General features: G+C 39.9%; 1 protein-coding gene across 1 annotated transcript in view; it reads left to right on the top strand.

Annotated features, from left to right (window-relative positions):
* Positions 1-541: 541 nt before the first annotated feature.
* Positions 542-20,569, top strand: part of barc (RRM1_TatSF1_like and RRM2_TatSF1_like domain-containing protein barc) — a 55,734-nt gene continuing 35,706 nt past the window's right edge. The window contains exons 1-5 of the mRNA XM_070093429.1: positions 542-625; positions 6,959-8,981; positions 10,975-11,178; positions 17,146-17,155; positions 18,889-19,083. Of these exons, the coding sequence (XP_069949530.1) occupies positions 6,975-8,981; positions 10,975-11,178; positions 17,146-17,155; positions 18,889-19,083 (2,416 nt within the window). The 5' untranslated portion in view covers positions 542-625; positions 6,959-6,974. The remainder of the gene's footprint in view (positions 626-6,958; positions 8,982-10,974; positions 11,179-17,145; positions 17,156-18,888; positions 19,084-20,569) is intronic.

Here is a 20,569-nt window from a genome sequence, read left to right as displayed (position 1 = left end):
GTATATTTCTACACCATATGGTGTAGAAATATACCTAGTTGGACGAATCTTATTGTGGCTAGCTGGTCCAGTGGCTAACGCGACGGTCTGGAGTTCTGAGACAACTCTCTGACCGCGGGTTCAATCCCGGCCGGGGTATGGTTTGTTCGCAATCATGTCATTACGATTTCATGAGTCTCGTCGTGACCAGAGGTTCCCGGTGGCCCGGTGGCCTGGTGGCTAAAGCTCCCGCTTCACACACGGAGGGCCCGGGTTCGATTCCCGGCGGGTGGAAACATTTCGACATGTTTCCTTACACCTATTGTCCTGTTCACCTAGCAGCAAATAGGTACCTGGGTGTTAGTCGACTGGTGTGGGTCGCATCCTGGGGGACAAGATTAAGGACCCCAATGGAAATAAGTTAGACAGTCCTCGATGACGCACTGACTTTCTTGGGTTATCCTGGGTGGATAACCCTCCGGGGTTAAAAATCCGAACGAAATCTTATCTTATCTTATCTTGTATATTGAGAACTAAGGGTGAGACGCAAGCTTTGGTAGCCCTCACAACCACCAACACTAGAAGGGTTCGAAACAGCGCAAGGTGTCACTGGCCCTATAAACCCTAATAACAAGAAGAAAAATTGGTACATCTACAACAACTGTGTTGTTATTGTGTTGTTATTTGTATTGCTTGTATGGTGACACATGTTTCTCATCATTATATATTCATAATATGATAGTGCAGTGTTCAACATGGTCGAAAATGATACCAGGTGCCCACCAGTGGGTCAATAACGCACTATAACTGAAGCGTTTCACACACGCACTACCACGGTGAAACGTTTTGCACTCACTACCAGACGGTGAAACGTTTCGGACACGACTACTACACATAAGAACATTATTATTATTATTATTATTATAATCATGTGGAGCGCTAAACCCGTAGGGTTTTACAGCGCATGTAGGGGGGATGGAAGGTATTCAGGCTCATTTCAGGGAACTGGAGCACAGATCCAATTCCCTAGATCAAGAGCCTTTTACCAGCTCAAGAAACTTCCCTTGAGGGGTATAAGATCATAAGGAAGAAGGAACACTGCAGCAGACCTACTGGCCCATGCGAGGCAGGTCCAAGTCACCTACAAGCTTATGCCACTAACTCAACATAGTCATGTCTAGGTCAAATCCACTTAAGGAAGGAGCAAGGCATTGGGCCTGACTAGCACAAACTAGTCCTGACTAGTATAAGCTAGTCAGGTCCAACTTGTACCCACCCACACCCACTCATGTATTTATCTACCCTATTTTTAAAGCTAAAGAATGTTTCAGCTTCTATGACGGTACTCGGGAGTTTGTTCCACTCATCCACAACTCTATTACCAAACCAGTGCTTTCCTATATCCTTCCTGAATTTGAATTTTTCAAACTTGAAACCATTGCTGCGAGTCCTGTCTTGGCTACATATTTTTAACACGTTACAAATTTACATCCCCTTTATTTATTCCTGTCTTCCATTTATACACCTCAATCATGTCCCCCCTAATTCTACGTCTTTCTAGAGAGTGCAGATTCAGGGCCCTTAGTCTATCCTCATAGGGAAGGTTTCTGATACATGGGATCAACTTTGTCATCCTCCTTTGTACATTTTCCAGAGAATTTATATCCATTCTGTAATACGGTGACCAAAACTGTGCAGCATAATCTAAATGAGGTCTAACCAAGGATGCATAGAGTTGAAGAACAACTTGAGGACTTCTATTATTTATACTTCTTGATATGAAGCCAAGAATTCTGTTAGCTTTATTGCGAACACTTATGCACTGTTGTCTTGGTTTCAGATTACTGCTAACCAGAACTCCTAAATTCTTTTCGCAGTTAGTAATATTAAGATCTACATTATTTAGTTTATATATGGCATGGTTATTTTCTTGTCCAACATTTTGAACTTTGCATTTGTCTATATTAAAATGCATCTGCCACTTCTCTGACCATGCATGAGTTTATTCAAATCATTTTAAGTGCTCTAATAGCCTCATTAGAATGAATTGGATGGCCTATTTTGGTGTCGTCAGCAAATTTGCTTACATCTATGTCATTTATGTAAATTGTGAACAATGAGGGGCCCAACACTGACCCCTGTGGAACACCACTTGTGATGTTCCCCCACTCTGATTTCTACCCATTTAAGCAAACTCTCTGCTGCCTATTTGTCAACCATGCCTCTACCAGGGAAAAAATTTCTCCTTTTCCGTGTGCACGGTGAAACGTTTTGCAGTACAGCAGGCGGACAACACATGCATGCACAGGTACCCCGTAGCCTGGCTGGCAAAGCTCTGGCTTCACACGCTAAGGGCCTGGGTTCAATTCCCAGCGGGGTGGAAACATTTTGACGCGTTTCCTTACACCTGTTGTCCTGTTCACCCAGCAAGTAGATACCTGGGTGTTAGTCGACTGGTGTAAGTCGCATCCTGGGAGACAAGATTGAGGACCCCAATGGAAATAAGTCAGACAGTCCCTCGATGATGCACTGCTTTTTTTGGGTTATCCTGGGTGATTAACCCTCCAGGGTTAAAAATCTTTTCTTATTCACCTGGAACACTTTTCTTGTAGACGTTTTGGTTCATTGGACGTTCATCACCTCAGATGTTCAAGGACCAAAACGCCTTCAGTAATGGTGTCCTAAGCAAATGCATTTGATTTCGTAATGTTATGGGATGTTTTGCTCACTGAGCAAGTTGACAAAGTTGCCATAATAAATGTGCTTGTGCTGCACTTGTGTCTTATCTACTGTTATTGTTCAAGTGGACAGAACACTTCAGGGGCCAAGTAGAAGAAGTAAGTCAGGCTCATAAGGTGGGCATGAATCTATGGTCCCTCTTAGTGACCTGACCTAATTTCAGGTCATCTGCTTACATGTGACAATGTCTTCAAGGCTCCAGTATGAAAGGCTGTTTTCTGGTATCCTATTTTGGTTCTCTACCATTTTAGAAGATTTTTTTTATTTTAAATGCCAATATTGTCAGCACAATTAATTTTAGGGCTTCCGACAGTGAAAGGAAATCAGCTTTAATATACTTTTTATCAGCTTTTGTTAATTGCATTTTCCAGTATTTATAAAACACTTGTCAATGTGACCCCTCTTTAGTTTGATGGGGCTTCCTAGTTATATTTAATAAATACTAGTACAGTGGACCCTCAACCAACGGCATTAATCTGTTCCAGAGAGCTTGCCGTTAGTCGAAATTGCCGTTGGTTGAATTAATTTTCCCCATAAGAAATACGCAATGGAAATAGAATTAATCCGTTCCTGATGCCCCAAAATCTGAAAAAAAAAAAAAAATTACACGAAATATAAATTTCCTGACACCAAAACGAATGGGACATGCAAAATAAACAATAATTAAATGCCACTTACCTTTATTGTGGAGTTGTTGATGAGTGATGTGCCAGCAGCAAGGGAGATTCAGGATTGTCTATTGCTTGGAAGGAGAATCCCCTTCCATAAAGACTTCAGGTACCAAGTCCTTTGGTGGGGTTACCTCCCTTCTTAGTTTTTTAATGCCACTAGGACCAGCTTGAGAGTCACTGAACCCCTGTCGCACAAAATAACTGTCCAGAGAGCTCTGTTTCTCACGAGCCCTTAGGATTTCCCTAAAATGGGACACAAGAGTGTCATTGTACATGTTGCCAGTGTGGCTTGCAAGTTCTGTGACAGAATAAAATTCATCCATAAATGCTTGCACCTTTGTAAACATTGAACACACTTCCCTAATCCTTGACGAAGTCATCTTCCTCCATCTCTCTTCATCCTGCTCTGAAGAACATTCCTGAGATGTGATCTGTTGCTGTTGCACCTGAAGCTCTTGCAGGTCTGCAGTGGTTAGTTCTTCCTCGTCGTTCTGCACCAACTCTTCCACATCCTCGTCACAAACCTCCAACCCCAAGGACTTCCCCAATGACACAATAGCTTCCACTGCTGGCATAGGCTCCTGAGGGTTAGCCCCAAACCCTTCAAAATCCTTCTGTTCTACACCTTCTGGCCACAGTTTCCTCCAAGCAGAGTTCAAAGTCCTCTTAGTCACTCCCTCCCAAGCCTTACCTATAAAGTTTACACATCTGAGGACATTGAAGTGATCTTTCCAAAACTCTCTTGGGGTCAGTTGAGTGTCTGAGGTCACTTCAAAGCACTTTTGAAACACTGCTTTTGTGTAGAGTTTTTTGAAGTTTGAAATGACCTGCTGGTCCATTGGCTGGAGGAGAGGAGTTGTATTAAGAGGCAAAAACTTAACTTTAACAAAACCAAACTCCCCTGCAATTTCCTCTTGCAAGTGGTGAGGATGAGCAGGAGCATTGTCCATTACCAGGAAGCACTTGAGTGACAATTTCCTTTCCTGGAGGTATTTTGTCACAGTGGGGCCAAACACACCATAAAACCAGTCCAAGAAAAATTCCCTAGTGACCCATGCCTTACTGTTTGATCTCCACAGCACACACAAATTACCCTTGACGATATTGTTTTTCTTGAACACTTTGGGAGTTTCAGAGTGATACACCAATAAAGGCTTCACTTTGCAATCACCACTAGCATTACTACACAACATTAATGTCAGTGCAATCACCACTAGCATTACTACACAACATTAATGTCAGCCTGTCTTTCATAGGGTTATGTCCTGGGAGTGCCTTTTCCTCCTGAGTAATGTAGGTCCTGTTTGGCATTTTCTTCCAAAACAGGTCTGTTTCGTCACAAACACTTGTTCAGGTTTTAACTTTTCAGTGTCTGTGTACTCCTTAAAGTCCTGCACATATTTTTCAGCTGTTTTTTTGTCTGAACTGGCTGCCTCACCATGCCTTACCACACTGTGTATGCCACTACCAATCTTAAACCTCTCAAACCAGCCTTTGCTGGCCTTAAATTCATCAGCAGCAGCACTATTTTGAGGCATTTTCTTCATGAGATCATCATGCAACTTCTTTGTCTTTTCACAAATTATAGACTGAGAAACACTATCACCTGATAATTGTTTTTCATTTATCCATACCAATAACAGTCTCTCTACCTCTTCAATCATTTGCGGTCTCCATTTTGAAAACATACTTGAACCTTTCGCAACAACAGCTTTTTGGATTGCCTGTCTGTTCACCGTTAGTACTGATGATTGAATGTGATTTGTTGTATTGCCTTTCTAACTCAGCCATACGCACTCCACTCTCATATTTTTCAGTGATCTCCTTCTTCATTTCCATCGTAATTCTCACCCATTTTAATACAGGCTTGGCACTAGAAGCTTTCTTGGGGCCCATGGTGGCTTATTTAGCAGTTACAAACACTAAAAACAGTGGAATAATCCAAAATATATGGGAGGCACACGTGGACACCGACCGCAACAGCTTGCAAAAAATGGCACACTGAGTGGTGGAGTGGCTGGGCCGCCCGCTCAGACCGCGCTCTGGGCACATGGACATGTTCTGGACGGACATCGTTGGTAGAGTGTTTTGCCGTTGGTTTAGGTATTTTTTTATGGCAAAAAGTGACGTTAGACGAAATTGCCATTACTTAATGCTGCCATTAGTTGAGGGTCGATTGTACAATGTGTGCCATGTTACATTTAACTGCTAATTTTCCTTCTTTTAATAAAATAAAAAAATTCCAACATGTATATCATAATTCTTCTTGTGCACATTCTTGTAAAACGGAAGGTGTTGTCCTGTCTGGTCCAGTTGCTTTCTTATTCACATCCACTAGCAATTTTTTAACTTTGCTATCAGTTATTTCAATATCCTCTATTTCAATAGTCTGGGATTAAAATCAGCTAACATTTAAAATATATTCAGCAAACCCACTCTGAAGCTTTCTATTTAATACCTCACACTCCTCTATTTCAGTGATTTTTGCCATTTTTCTTTATTTTTTGTATCATTTGTTTAACATTTGATTTACGTACTTTTTACAGACTTGAATAAAGCGTATGGTTCTATTTTGCTCTTTAGTACTAATTCTTTTTCAGAGTTTCTTTCTGCCTCTCTCTCCTTACATTTGTGTATTCATTCTTAGCCTTCTTGAATCTAATACGATACTTCACTAGTCTGCTTTCTACTACATGTATTGATTCCTAGTTCCATTTTGGTTCATTGCTCTCTAGCACATTCTATTAAACCATTCTTTATTATATCATCTTATATTCATTTTTAGATTAAACTGCCTGATTTCATTTTCATATATGTTACAGAGCTGCTTCCACAGATTATTTCCATCTTTTTTTTATATTATGATGTTTCACTGAGTCTCCCTAATTGTTGTTTTTAAAGTACTATATTTTCCTTTCTTATAATGCAAGCATTCTTCTTCTTTATGCATTGCCCCTTTACCTTGTCAGTTATATTTAACAGTCTCTGTTATTTTCAGTAGATCATGATAACTCTTTCCAAATGAATTTATATAGCTTATGTTGAAAGTTTCCTCCTCTGTTCATTGATGGTGTGTAACTTTCTCTAATTCCTGTTGCTTCATTTATATGTTGATGCATAAAAAACTGTCATTAAGAATCCTATTAACCCTTTATTTACAGTTTGAGCCTTATAAGCTGCCCAGCCTATTTCTTTATTGTTAAAATCTTCAATTGCAAATAACCTTTTTCTTTTCATAGTTACTATTCACCATTAGGCCCTTTATTATATTATGTAATCCCTCAGTTATCTTTTCAAATTCTTTTCTCTCCTAAGTACAGTATTAACTACTTAGATTTTCTATTCTTCATCTTGTACTTTGTATCACTAAAATTTCAAAGTTTTTTGTGTTTTGGATTTAAGTTTCTGTAACTTGTGCTAAGAGAAAAACTCAGAGAAAAATTTCAGTTCATGTGTCATCCTTTATGTGATTTATTTTCTTGTTTTGTAGTTTTGAATTTGTATTGTTGTTTTATACTTAAGCTTACAGTTTACTTTATATATGAATATGTTATATTTACGTATTGCAGGAACACTGAGGAGAAAATGGAGGAATCAGAAATTTCAGGCTTTAGTGACAATCGTGTTGAAATAAAAGCACCTTTGACGGTGGTTAGTGGATCATTAGAGATGATTGAAGAGACCAAGCCTCGTAATCAAGCTAGTAATGAGGAAGACAAAGTACTCACTGATACAGAGGCTGGATCACTAGAGATGACTGAAGAGATGAAGTCTTGTGATGAAACTAGTAATGAACATGAGAAAATACTCAGTGATACAGAGGCTGGATCACTAGAGATGACTGAAGAGATAAAGTCTTGTGATGAAACTAGTAAGGAACAAGACAAAGTGTTCAGTGATACAAAGGCTGGATCAGAGATGGCTGAAGAGCTAAAGTCTTGTGATGAAACTAGGAATGAAGAAGACAAAGTACTCAGTGATACAGAGGCTGGATCAGAGATGGTTGAAGAGATAAAGTCTTGTGATGAAACTAGTAATGAACAAGACAAAGTACTCAGTGATACAAAGGCTGGATCAGAGATGGTTGAAGAGATAAAGTCTTGTGATGAAACTAGGAATGAAGAAGACAAAGTACTCAGTGATACAGAGGCTGGATCAGAGATGGCTGAAGAGATAAAGTCTTGTGATGAAACTAGTAATGAAGAAGACAAAGTACTCAGTGATACAGAGGCTGGATCAGAGATGGCTGAAGAGATAAAGTCTTGTGATGAAACTAGTAATGAAGAAGACAAAGTACTCAGTGATACAGAGGCTGGATCAGAGATGGCTGAAGAGATAAAGTCTTGTGATGAAACTAGTAATGAAGAAGACAAAGTACTCAGTGATACAGAGGCTGCCGAAGTGGAAACAGACTTTCACATAGAAAGTGAAATGAAAGATTTAACAGAAGCAAAGAAAAATCCATCACATGTGAGTGAAAATGATGAATTGAGAATGTTGAGTGATACAAAGACAAATAAAGTGAGAGAAGAATTTTCCAAGGAAAATGAAATGAGAGATATACCAAAGGCAGTTAAAAGTTCATCAGATGTTATTAAAAACAGAGAAGCCAAAGTACTGAGTGATGCAGAAGCTACGACTGCTAACGTAGAGGCAGGTTTTAACAAAGAAAATGAAATAAAAGACATAGAGACAGAGAAAAAGTCATGTAATGTTATCGAAGACAACGAGGACAAAGCGCCGAGTGATGCAGAAACTACTAAAGTAGAAGGAGACTGTGATGGAGTTAATGAACATAAAGACATAGCAGAGGCAAATCAAAAGTTGTCAGAAGTAATTGAAAACAACAGACACACCATTGCTAGTAATGAGCAACAAGCAGATGATGACATACATAGAGAAAGTGATACAGACAAGGAGCATAATGAAAATGAGAAGGTAAAAATGAACAATGAACCAGATTGTCCTTCCAGTCAAGATTATGAATTAATTGCTGGACATTATTATTATACAGATCACACATCAGGCCAAAGATACAAGTTTGATGCAATTGCTGGTGAATGGGTTGTAAATAATGGAGAGAAAGATAATGAAAATAAGGATGCACGGAAGACAACAACGGACAGTGAAGGAAGAACGTATTACTATGCTGAAAATATGTACCTGTGCAAAGACTCCCATGGAAATGTATTTTACTTAAATGATAACCAAGAGTGGAAGTCATGGTCAGAGCGACCAAGTCCCAATGCTAACTCAAGTGAAGAACAAAATATTTCAAAATGGTATTTTTATCAAGGTGATTCAATGTTTTATAGAGACAATGTGTCAAATATTGTTTACAAGTTAAATAAAGAAAGTAATGCATGGGAAGTATATGAAGGAAAATTGAAAAGAAAAAGACCACGGATTGACGAGGAGGAAGAATTCGACACCGATGAAGATTCTGATGAAGAATTTGGCAATGAATTACAGCCTCCTGGTGCACGTAGTGACCCCAACATTACCTATGATGGAGTTACATATACTAAACTTGACCCAAGTGACAAGATGATGTATGAGTGGGATGCTAACAGACGAGCATGGTTCCCCAAGGTAATTAAGTGTATGTATTTATCTTGCATTCTGGAGGTGGGAAGTATTTTGCCTGTTCTCTGAAGGATGGATGGGGATGTGCTTCAGAATGCCATTTACATTGTGATGTCTGTGTGCTCTTCGAAATGAATAATGAATGCTTTCTTCTTTGGGCCATCTTACTTTGGTGGGAAAGTGCTAAAGTTATAAAAACAAAGACTTGAGTCCTTATGGTGGGGAAGGGTGGGGATATTTGCAGTTTTGAACTGTAGTACTGGCACCCCTCTGGCAAATCAGTGATGGAGTGAATGATGGTGAAAGGGTTTCTTCATTTGTGGGTCATCCTACCTCAGTGGGAGATGGCAAGGTGATGAGATTAACACAAAATCTAGGCAGTAAAAGATGGGTCATCAGATTGGAGAGATGAAGTATGGAGGAAGTGAATGTGTTTAGATATTTGGAAGTGGACTTGTGAGTAGATATTTCTATGAAAGATGAGGTGACCCATAGAATTGATAAAGAGAAAAAGTTGAGTGGTGCATCAAGGCATCTGTGGAGACAAAGAACTTATCCATGGATGCAAAAAAAGGGGGTAATGTACCAGATTATAGTGGTACCATCTTTACTATATGGGTGTGAAGCATGGGTTTTAAATGTTACCGTAGAAGGAGGTTGGAGGAGCAGAGATGTCATTTTTGAGGAGACTGTGTGGTATGAGTATTATGCAGAGAATTAAGAACTTGGAGATAAGAATTAAATGTGGGGGTTACTAAAAGTATTATTCAGAGGGCTGAGAAGGGGTTGTTGAAATAGTTTGGATATTTATAGAGAATGGATCAAAATAGGATGTTTAGGAGTGTTTATAAATTTGGGGTGGAGGGAAGGATAAGGATTGTCCTAGTGCCCCAGTGCCCCGTATCCTGGTGGCTAAATCCCTCGTTTCACACGGCGAGGGTCAGGGTTCGATTCTTGGCGAGGGTAGAAACATTGGGCATTTTTTTTACACCTGTTGTCTATGTTCCATATCGGTAAAATGGGTACCTGGGTGTTAGTCGACTGGTGTGGGTCGCATCCTGGGACACAATTGACCTAATTTGCCTGAAATGCTCTGCATAACAAGGAACTTTCTTTATTGTAGTATGTTATTGATGTCAGGTATGCCTGTATACCTTGTACTTGTACTTGTAAAATAAAGATTATTATTATTATTATTTTTATTATTATAAAGGTTGGAGAGAGGGGCCAGAGGAAGTTTTGAGTGCTTGAACATCTAATGGGCTTGTGTGCGAACATAAGATAGGAGTGAGTGAAGGCAAGGTTTCTGTTGACTTGATGTGCTGTTGGAGTGTAAGGTATCATGAAGGGATTCAGAGAAACCTGTTAGTCAGACTTGAGTCCTGGAGGTGGGAAGTACAGTGCCTACACTCTGAAGGAAAGGTGAGTATGTTGCAGTTCAGAGGACCATCTGATCTGTGATGTCAGTATGATGCTGGCAAGACAGTAATTGAATGAGTGATGGTGAAGACGTTTCCTTTTTTTCTGGGTCACCCTACCTCAGTAAGAGATGACTGGTGTGTTAAAAATAACTTAAAATTGTCAGCATACATTTAAGAGAGATTTGTTGAGAGATCAATTTTAAGGGCAGCTTGGTTTGTTTAACTGGCTGCCTTTAAAGTGCAGCCAATTAAACAGGTTCATGTAAATGATCAAAAGGGTCAAAAATGCAAATGCTAAAGTTGAGGCTTTAAGATTAATATAGACCTGGTGAATACACCAGTACAATGTCTAACAGGGTATACCTATCTATACATCTTCATTATACACAGTTTATATTATTTCTCCCACTTCTATAATGTTTTTTACCAAAAGACCAATATTATTCAAGAAGAATTTGCTTACTGCTTCCCTAAGAAAATAATAATACCTGTAACATTAATAATAATTGCAATAATAATCATAATAATAATAATGATTATAAATACATGTATAGTAATTTAGTTATTATGTTTTGCAGGTTGATGAGGATTTCATGGCTACATATCAGCTGTCATATGGGTTCAACCCAGATGGTACCAAAAATTTAAATCCGCTGAAGTTTGATGATGAGGCAGAGGAAGCAGCAGCAAGATTAGATGAGGAAGAGGAAAACAAGAAAGCTAAGGCCAAAGCTAATCAAACAAAGAAAAAGCCATGTAAGCTTATTCATTTACCATTTACAGTAAAAACCTCTCATTAAAGGACTAATGGGGGGGGGGGGAAGAGGTGTATACTAAGGTGTCCCATGGCTTGGTAGACAATGCGTTTGCCTCATGTACTGAGTGTCCGTGGTTCGATCCCCGGTAAGGATAGAGACATTGGGCGTGTTTCCTTACACCTGCTGTTCCATTCACCTAGCAAGCAAGTAGGTACCTTGGTGTTAGTCGACTAGTACGGGTTGCATCCTGGGGGACAAGATTTAAGGACCCCAAATGGAGATAAGACAGACAGTCCCTCGATGACACACTGACTTTCTTGGGTTATCCTGGGTGGCTAACCCTCTGGGGTTAAAAATCCAAACAAAATCTTATCTCTTATCTTACGGTAATGCCAATAGTCCACAACTCCGAAATCACAAAATTAATATTTCATGATTGTCCAGTTGTCTTCTGAAGTAGTGGACTTGGTCCATTGATGTTAAATACAACCAGACACTAAAAATATGGGTATTGTATTGTATGGTAAAGTTCTCCTCAACTTATGATGGCATTATGTTCCAATGAATCAGTTGTGAGTTGAAAATATCATAAGTCGAATATGAGTATTCTCCTTACAACAGACCAGCCGTATCCTACCGAGGCAGCATGGCTCAAAAGGAAAGACAAAAGTTTCTTCTTTTAAACTTAGTAATATATACAGAAGGGGTTACTAGCCCCTTGCTCCAGACATTTTAGTCGCCTCTTACGACATGCATGGCTTATGGAGGAAGAATTCTATTCCATTTCCCCCTTGGAGAATGTATGAATACTATATGATAAATAAATACTTAAATGATTAACTTCTGTCAATAAGTAAATAAACAAATAATTACTGTAACTAACTAAATACCAGTATTGAAAAGTAAATAAATGAATACAAGATCAAAATTCAAAGTTTGACGACTACTGAATGTGCATCACTATTGCACCATCATAAGTTGAAATATCGTAAATCAAGCCATCGTACAGCAAGGAACATTTTATTGTATTGTGCGTAATTTAAAGTAATTTGACTTACATTTTCATGGTATTGAGATGAGGTGTAAGCTGCTATGGTGACAGTAGCAGCTCAGAATAGCTTTTATTCTGAGTCATAGGAGCTCTACCAGTGAAAATTATGTAGATGGTTGAGAAGACATAAATGGTTGAGAAGACATAGATGGCTGAGAAGACATAGATTTCTGAGAACCACATGCTTTCTTACCATCACTTGCTTTTGAAACCATTGTTAATTATTATTAATTGCATTTTACTATTAATGTAAATAAAGTCATGGAAAAATGTTCTATATCTAGGCAAAGTTAGAGGCTGAACGATGAGTGTATACATAAATGAGCACAAATAATAAATGGGCACATGCAGCCTACTGCTCAGTGAACAGTGAAAATGGACAGTTCCTGGATGTGGCCACTTTTCCCAAACCGGACAAGTGTTGGAGTAAGCAGACTTGGCCTGATGCTTCAGAAGACAATCAGACACTATCACAGTGGACAAAATACAGAATTGTGAACTTTTGTCCATTTTGTTCAATAATTAGAGGGTGTCCCATCAGTTTTTTGTCTGAATTTTTGGTCAAAAATTATTTCTATGGACAAAATACAGAATTATGAACTTTTGTCCATTTTGTACAATAATTGGAGTGTCTGACCAATTTTTTTTTTTTTTTTTGTCTGAAATTACTAAAATCTGTTAATAAGGTTTTACTGTACTTTTAAGGTTGGTGAGTTGAAGATTTCAAACATTTACAAATAAGGAACTTCCATTAGTTCTGTAATTGTCCTTGTAAGTGTTACGGTTCGAATCTTAGTCGTTTGCCAGGTTTAGTGCCCACCGTAACAAAATCACTTCCAAGAACACATAGGAACTTCCAATATTGGAAATATAAGGCACAAATGAGGATTACTCAGCATTTTGCAGGCTTTTTATTAAAATATTTTCCTTGGATATTCGTAAATATCTATTAAATATTAATTAATGAGATTCTTTCAATAAATTAAAAGTCCTACATTGTAGGTATACAATAATACAGGTTTCAACAGTAAATTAGCACTTTCAATGTCTATACGGACACTACACTCGAAAATATTCAGAGGAGTAGGACTATTTCCTCAATAATAACATGGCTTTAATGAGTATGTCCATCAAAAAGGAACTCCTTCACTGAGTAAGGTCAATATCACTTGTGACTTCTACACATGACACTCTTTGACACCTCGTATACTGAAGATATCTGGATATGACTTCTGCCAACTCCACCAGAGAATTTTCAACTCGAGCCAGTTCAGGAGTTTCTCAAATAGATACTCCAAGATACCAGGAGAGAACCGTACTAGAAAGTCTGCCAAGACGTTGTTCACACAGTCAGCAGTGAGAGTGAACTGCCACAGACAGTGAATCCCTTCTTGACATCAACTCGTCAATAGGGGGAGAGGGTAGAGCGGTGCAAACTACCCACCAATGGACATACCTTGTTATCTACACTTTACTCAAGATATATATATATATATATATATATATATATATATATATATATATATATACACATCATACCCGGGTATATTCCTAAACCAGATAATATTATAAACTAGTGGAATCTTTAATTTAGCTAATATTAAAGAAACCCAGAGTATAATATTAAGTGGATTATACATATAAATTAATCACAAAGGGCACAAAGGGCGTAACACTCCTCCCGTACGACTGACTGTCGCACCAATAGACTTCAACTCATACCAGGCACACAATGCCTCTATTCTACACTATATATCCAGACAATTGCAAAGACAACGTCCTTCAGAGTAAAAAAAAAATATTTTCCAGGGTCACTATGAAGCAGGAGTCAGGAAACGGATTTTTAATCTTTGCTCCATCTCAGAGGTAAACACACAATAGTTGACCTCTGGCGACGTCAGAAGCTGAGGACGTCATGGGAACACAACAGGAGACATGGCCAAAGCAGTGTACATTCTCAGCTTCTGCCAGACTGACATCCTGGATCTCAACTCCATAAGGACTCTTTTGTTACAGCAATCTCCTCACTGTTGATGGCAAAAGTCAAAATATTAAACACAAAACCAATATTAATTATTTGAAAAGAAAAAAAAAGAAAAGGGAATGTCTGATTTATCCTTAAGGGCGGGACAGAGCGTCAGCAATTACGTTATCCTGGCCACGTATGTGGTTAATACTGACTGAAAAGGGTTGAATTCGAAGAGCCCATCTCTGAATCCGGGCATTCTTCGACTTCATAGTATTAATAAAGGTCAAAGGGTTATGGTCTGAATTGACTGTGATTTTGTGGGGAGTAGTGCCCAGGTAAACTTCAAAGTGCTCTAAAGACAACACTAAAGCTAATGCTTCTTTCTCTACCGTTGCATAATTTAACTGGTGGGACTTTAATTTGGCAGAAAAATAGCAAATAGGATGAAGAATATTAGAGGAGGATGAGGGTTGTAGCAAGACTGCTCCCACCGCATAGCTACTGGCATCTACATGCAAAGAAAAAGGGACATCAAAATTTGGACTTTGTAATACTGGGGACGATTCAAGTAATCGTTTCAATTTGCTAAAAGCCATGTCACATTCTGAGGTCCAGCAGAATTTAACTTTAGAACTGGTTAATTCAAACAGGGGAGCTGCCACCTGGGAGAAGTTGGGGCAGAACCGGCGGTAGTAGCCGGCCATCCCTAGAAATCTTTGTACTCCTTTTCTGTCCCGAGGTATAGGGAAATCTGAAATGGCTTTGATCTTATCATTAAGAGGTGCTACGGTTCCTTGTCCGATACTAAAGCCTAGATATTTTATTCAGGCTTGCCCAAACTCACACTTGGCTAAATTAACCGTAAAATTGTATTCTTCTAGTTTTTTCAGAAGTGCTTCTAGCCGAGACACATGCTGTCCCCACTCTTCACTTATCACCACTAAATCGTCCAAATAAGCTTCCACACCTTCCAGCTCATAAGTTAGACTATTCATCAGCCTCTGAAACGTAGACGCCGCATTACAGAGGCCGAAGGGCATAACTAAATAGTTAAATAGGCCACCAGGAACAGTAAAAGACGATATCTCTTGGGCTCGTGTTGACAGTGGTACTTGGTAATAACCTCGTAACAGGTCTAGTCTACTCACATATTTAGCCCCGGAGACTTTATCTATTAAATCGTCTACCCTAGGTAGAGGATACCCATCTGGTAAGGTCACGGAGTTTACCTTCCTGTAATCTGTACACATACGGTAAGATCCATCGGCTTTAGCCACGAGGACACAGGGCGAAGCCCACGGACTTTTGCTGCATTCGATCAAACCGTGAGTTAACAGAAAATCTATTTCCTCTCTAAGTGCCTTATTTTTCACTGGGCTCGTTCGATACGGGGCTTGCTTGATTGGCAGGGCACCTTGTACATCCACATCATGTGTCCCCAGAGTGCAACGTTTGGGGACGTCTCCGAATAAACTCGGATAAGCCGTTAGCAACTCTTTAATCTTTCTAGCTTGGTCATCTCCTAAATTACATAAAAACTGGTCCATAGCGCTCAACACTTCTGAATTTTTTAGACGTACTTCTACCCCTCTAGAACAATCTGTAAGGCATGTATCCTCTTCTTGTGGTAGAATGGAAGTAGTGGGCGATGTTCCCCCATAATACCTTTTCAACTGATTTACATGGTAGACATGGTTGGACTTCTTTTTACCTGGAGTACGAACTAAGTAATTTACCTTACTCAGTTTCCTCACTATCTCCATGGGTCCTTCATACCTGGGCTGCAGCGTATGTCCAGGAACTAATTTTAGAGCTAAAACTTTATCCCCTACTTGAAAAGAGCGTAGAGCAGCCTTCTTATCGAAACGCTGCTTCATTTTAGTCTGGGCTTTTGCTATGTTTTCTAAAGCCAGGCTCCTCGTGAAGGACAAGTGCTCTTGCATTAAAGATGGCGATAAATACAAAGGTGGATCGGCCCTTCCGGACCATACTTCCTTTAACACGGCCAATGGTCCTCGTACAGCATGTCCATATATTAGCTCAAAGGGGCTGTACCCTAAACTTTCTTGCTCACTCTCCCTGATTGCGAGGAGGAGAAAAGGGATTCCCTCATCCCAATCCTTAGAGAACTGCTCACAATAAGCACGCATCATGAACTTTAAAGTTTGGTGAAATCTCTCTAAGGCCCCCTGGGTTTGAGGTCTATAAGCTGTAGAGAGTAAGGGTCTAATACCGAGTCCAGATAATACTTCTCGGAACACTTTGGAAGTAAAATTAGAGCCTTGGTCTGATTGAATTTCCCGAGGCAACCCTACCTGGGAAAAGAATCGAATTAGAGCCCTTAATATAGCTCGAGCATTTATTTTTCTTAATGGAACAGCTTCAGGATACCTGGTGGCAGCATCCATTATAGTCAACAGGTATTGATTACCCAACCTGGTTTTAGGAAGAGGCCCTACACAATCGATTATCAAACGAGTAAAAGGTTCTCCTTCTACTGCAATAGGAATGAGGGGAGCAGGTGGCGGTGTCTGTGCTGGTTTACCTATTTTCTGGCAAATCGGGCAATTTCGAAGGTACTCTACCACCGTCTCTTTCATCTTAGGCCAGAAAAAATATCGAGACAACTTTCTCAGTGTCTTCCGTATCCCCAGATGTCCACCCATTGGACTATTATGGGCCACTTCCAGAGCCAGAGTTCGGAACCTTCCCGGTAAAACCAGTACCTGTTTCGTAGCACATAAATTAATACCTGGGGCAGTTGTCGTAGGAATTTTCCTCAAAAGAAGGCCATTACTATAATAGAAGCAATCTTTTACATCTGCCGCCTCAGTTTCAGTAATGGCTAGTCCTCTTACTCCCTCCAACGAAGAGTCTTCTCGCTGTTCTTGGATCAAATTTTCTTGCTTAAAATCATTAATCCGCAAGGCCATTAGATCTGATGTACTAATTTTTGGTAACTTATCTTTAGCTTCTGGCATGTGAGTATCACTAAACAATACATCCAGGCCCCAATCACAGGGATTATTGCTCAAAGACGAAGGGAGTGAATGAGACTTTGCCATGGCTCTCGTAACTACGGCGAGAGGAAATAAAAGTGGACCCTCCTTGCAAGCCTCAAGGGCAAAATTTTCAGCTGAGGTATTCTCTATGACGAGAGGTTCTTTACAGATCCCTCCCAGGCCCAAGTCGTTTCCGACAAGTAGGTCTACTGACCTAATGGGGAATTCTGTTTCTGATATACCTACCACCGCATATCCATCATAAGAACCTATTTTCAAGTATATTTTATGGAGGGGAACCCGAGACACGGTCCCTCCATACGCCTCTAAAAGCACATCTATCTTGGTATAGGTCGAGTCATTCAAGGAGAGAACACCTTCCCTCAACAAAGTTAGGTAGCTCCCGGTGTCTCTATAAGACTTTACTTCAACGAGTTGGGATTTGGTACTCCCGGCCTTACCGATAGAAAAATAAGGACTCATTGCCTCACTTACTTTCTTTTTGGACATGATTGAGGGAGTCAGTCATCTAGAAGTGGGAACCTTTTGACCGGCTGAATCTTGCTCAATCCATGGGTCCAGCTGTCCCTGGGACCTGGTAGACGTCATCTGTACGGGAATCACATCTAGAACTCTATTCTTCCGGTCTCTTTCTAGCTTGAAACAGAGGCTTCTCACATGCCCTTTCTTCTGACAGTAGGAGCAGATAGGTTTCTTCCTCGCTTTATCCACCTCCAGGTGGAGCTTAGTATCGAAATGTTCCCCAGCATTAGGTTTAAGAACGGCGTAAGGAGCCACCTGATGGGGAGGTAATTTCTGACGGATCTCTTCTCTTGGCCGGTATCGCCAATCCCTCGGGGGTGTTCTCCTTACTTTCTCTCGAGGGGATTTATCTCCCATTAACTGAGAGGAGATTTCGTAATGATCAGCGAGCGAGGCGGAAGTTAAGACATCCAAAGTCTGGTGATCAATTAAAAACTTACGCAAGTCTCCCGACAGAGCATTATTAAACTCTTCCTGTAAAATTAACTGAGTTAAGCTTTCCACAGAGTCACAGCCCGAGGCCCTTAACCACCTTTCCAGGGCTACCTTCTTCTGACGGGCAAAGTCTACCCACGTTTGCCCGGGTAGCCGTTGTAGGGTACGGAAAGTCCGTTGGTAGCTCAATGGGAGCAAGTCATAAGTTTCCAAAATTACTTTTTTAACGACCTCATAATTCACATACTTATCATAAGGCAGAGTAGCTGTACATTTTTGAGCCTTACCAGTTAATGTTGTGTGCAATAGGGTGGCCCAATATTCCTTAGGCCATTGCATCCCCCTTGCCTGGTTCTCAAAGGTGTGAAAATAGGTGTCAAGGTCCGCTTCATTGAACCGAGGCACTAAAGATGCTGCCTTATGTAAATCAAAGGAGAGGTTCGGGGAAACCGTCAGTCTCACGTCTCTCTCCACTTGTTGTCTTTCACAACGGATTTTCTCTCTCTCAAATTCTTCTTCATACAGTTTTCGCTGTGCTTCTAACTGAGCCGTTTGCAGATTTATGAGATGCATCATTCTCTTAAAATAGTCCAGAGAGACGGGTGTCAAGGGAATTGGTGGAGACGGGGGAAGAAATCCTTCCTGTCGTATCTTGGGCCGAGCTCCTGCTCCTCGCACGGCATCATAGTTCGGCGCCGGACTATTAGAAACCCCTGCTTCATTTTCCCTTTCAGGGGGAAATTTGTCACGTGACATTTCCTCAGCTCCTGGCATTGACATACTCTCAGCAACTAAGGAATTTGTAGGACTTCCAGGGACTGATTTGCCGGCTCCACCTAATGCCTCTAGATCGTTTGCTCGAGACATGCGATCCAGCTGGGATGTTAGACTTTCGACCTCTGAATCAGGCGACTCAGAAACTTCAAGAGGTATGAGGAATAAGATATTCCTTATAATAGACCGAACGGTTTCTGTGGTATAACGATTGTTATACCTCACCCCTAAATGCTTCGCTATCCGCCAGCACTTCTGCAGTTTCAAAGTCTCTAACTTATCCAAAGTCAATTCGTTAACCAGTTGCTGTATGTGAACTTCCATTGGGAAGATATAGTCGGGATATCCTCCCGGACAGGCCCCCACTTGTTACGGTTCGAATCTTAGTCGTTTGCCAGGTTTAGTGCCCACCGTAACAAAATCACTTCCAAGAACACATAGGAACTTCCAATATTGGAAATATAAGGCACAAATGAGGATTACTCAGCATTTTGCAGGTTTTTTATTAAAATATTTTCCTTGGATATTCGTAAATATCTATTAAATATTAATTAATGAGATTCTTTCAATAAATTAAAAGTCCTACATTGTAGGTATACAATAATACAGGTTTCAACAGTAAATTAGCACTTTCAATGTCTATACGGACACTACACTCGAAAATATTCAGAGGAGTAGGACTATTTCCTCTATAATAACATGGCTTTAATGAGTATGTCCATCAAAAGGAACTCCTTCACTGAGTAAGGTCAATATCACTTGTGACTTCTACACATGACACTCTTTGACACCTCGTATACTGAAGATATCTGGATATGACTTCTGCCGACTCCACCAGAGAATTTTCAACTCGAGCCAGTTCAGGAGTTTCTCAACTAGATACTCCAAGATACCAGGAGAGAACCGTACTAGAAGGTCTGCCAAGACGTTGTTCACCCAGTCAGCAGAGAGAGTGAACTGCCACAGACAGTGAATCCCTTCTTGACATCAACTCGTCAATAGGGGGAGAGGGTAGAGCGGTGCAAACTACCCACCAATGGACATACCTTGTTATCTACACATTGCTCAAGATATATATATATATATATATATATATATATATATATATATATATATATATATATATATATATATATATATATATATATATAATTATATACATCATACCCGGGTATATTCCTAAACCAGATAATATTATAAACTAGTGGAATCTTTAATTTAGCTAATATTAAAGAAACCCAGAGTATAATATTAAGTGGATTATACATATAAATTAATTACAAAGGGCACAAAGGGCGTAACAGCTAGTTCTTTTTTTTTTACATTTAGTAATGTATACAGGAGAAGGGGTTACTAGCCTTTGCTCCTGGCATTTTAGGCACTTCTTATGACACACGTAACTTAGAGAGGAAGAATTCTTCTCCACTTTCCCCATAATTATTTGATCTAATATTTTCATGCTATAGGTAGTAGGGTGGTAGATAGCAGCAACCATGCAGGGAGGTACTATCATCCTGCCAAGTGAGTGTCAAGTGGAAATCTGTAATTGCTTTACGTCATGGTAGGATTGCTGGTGTCTTTTTTCTGTCTCATAAACATGCAAGATTTCAGGGAAGTCTTGCTACTTCTGCTTACACTTAG

Source organism: Cherax quadricarinatus, chromosome 3, assembly GCF_038502225.1.
Source record: "Cherax quadricarinatus isolate ZL_2023a chromosome 3, ASM3850222v1, whole genome shotgun sequence".
Classification (NCBI taxonomy): domain Eukaryota; kingdom Metazoa; phylum Arthropoda; class Malacostraca; order Decapoda; family Parastacidae; genus Cherax; species Cherax quadricarinatus.
This window is presented reverse-complemented; position numbering and strand designations above follow the sequence as displayed.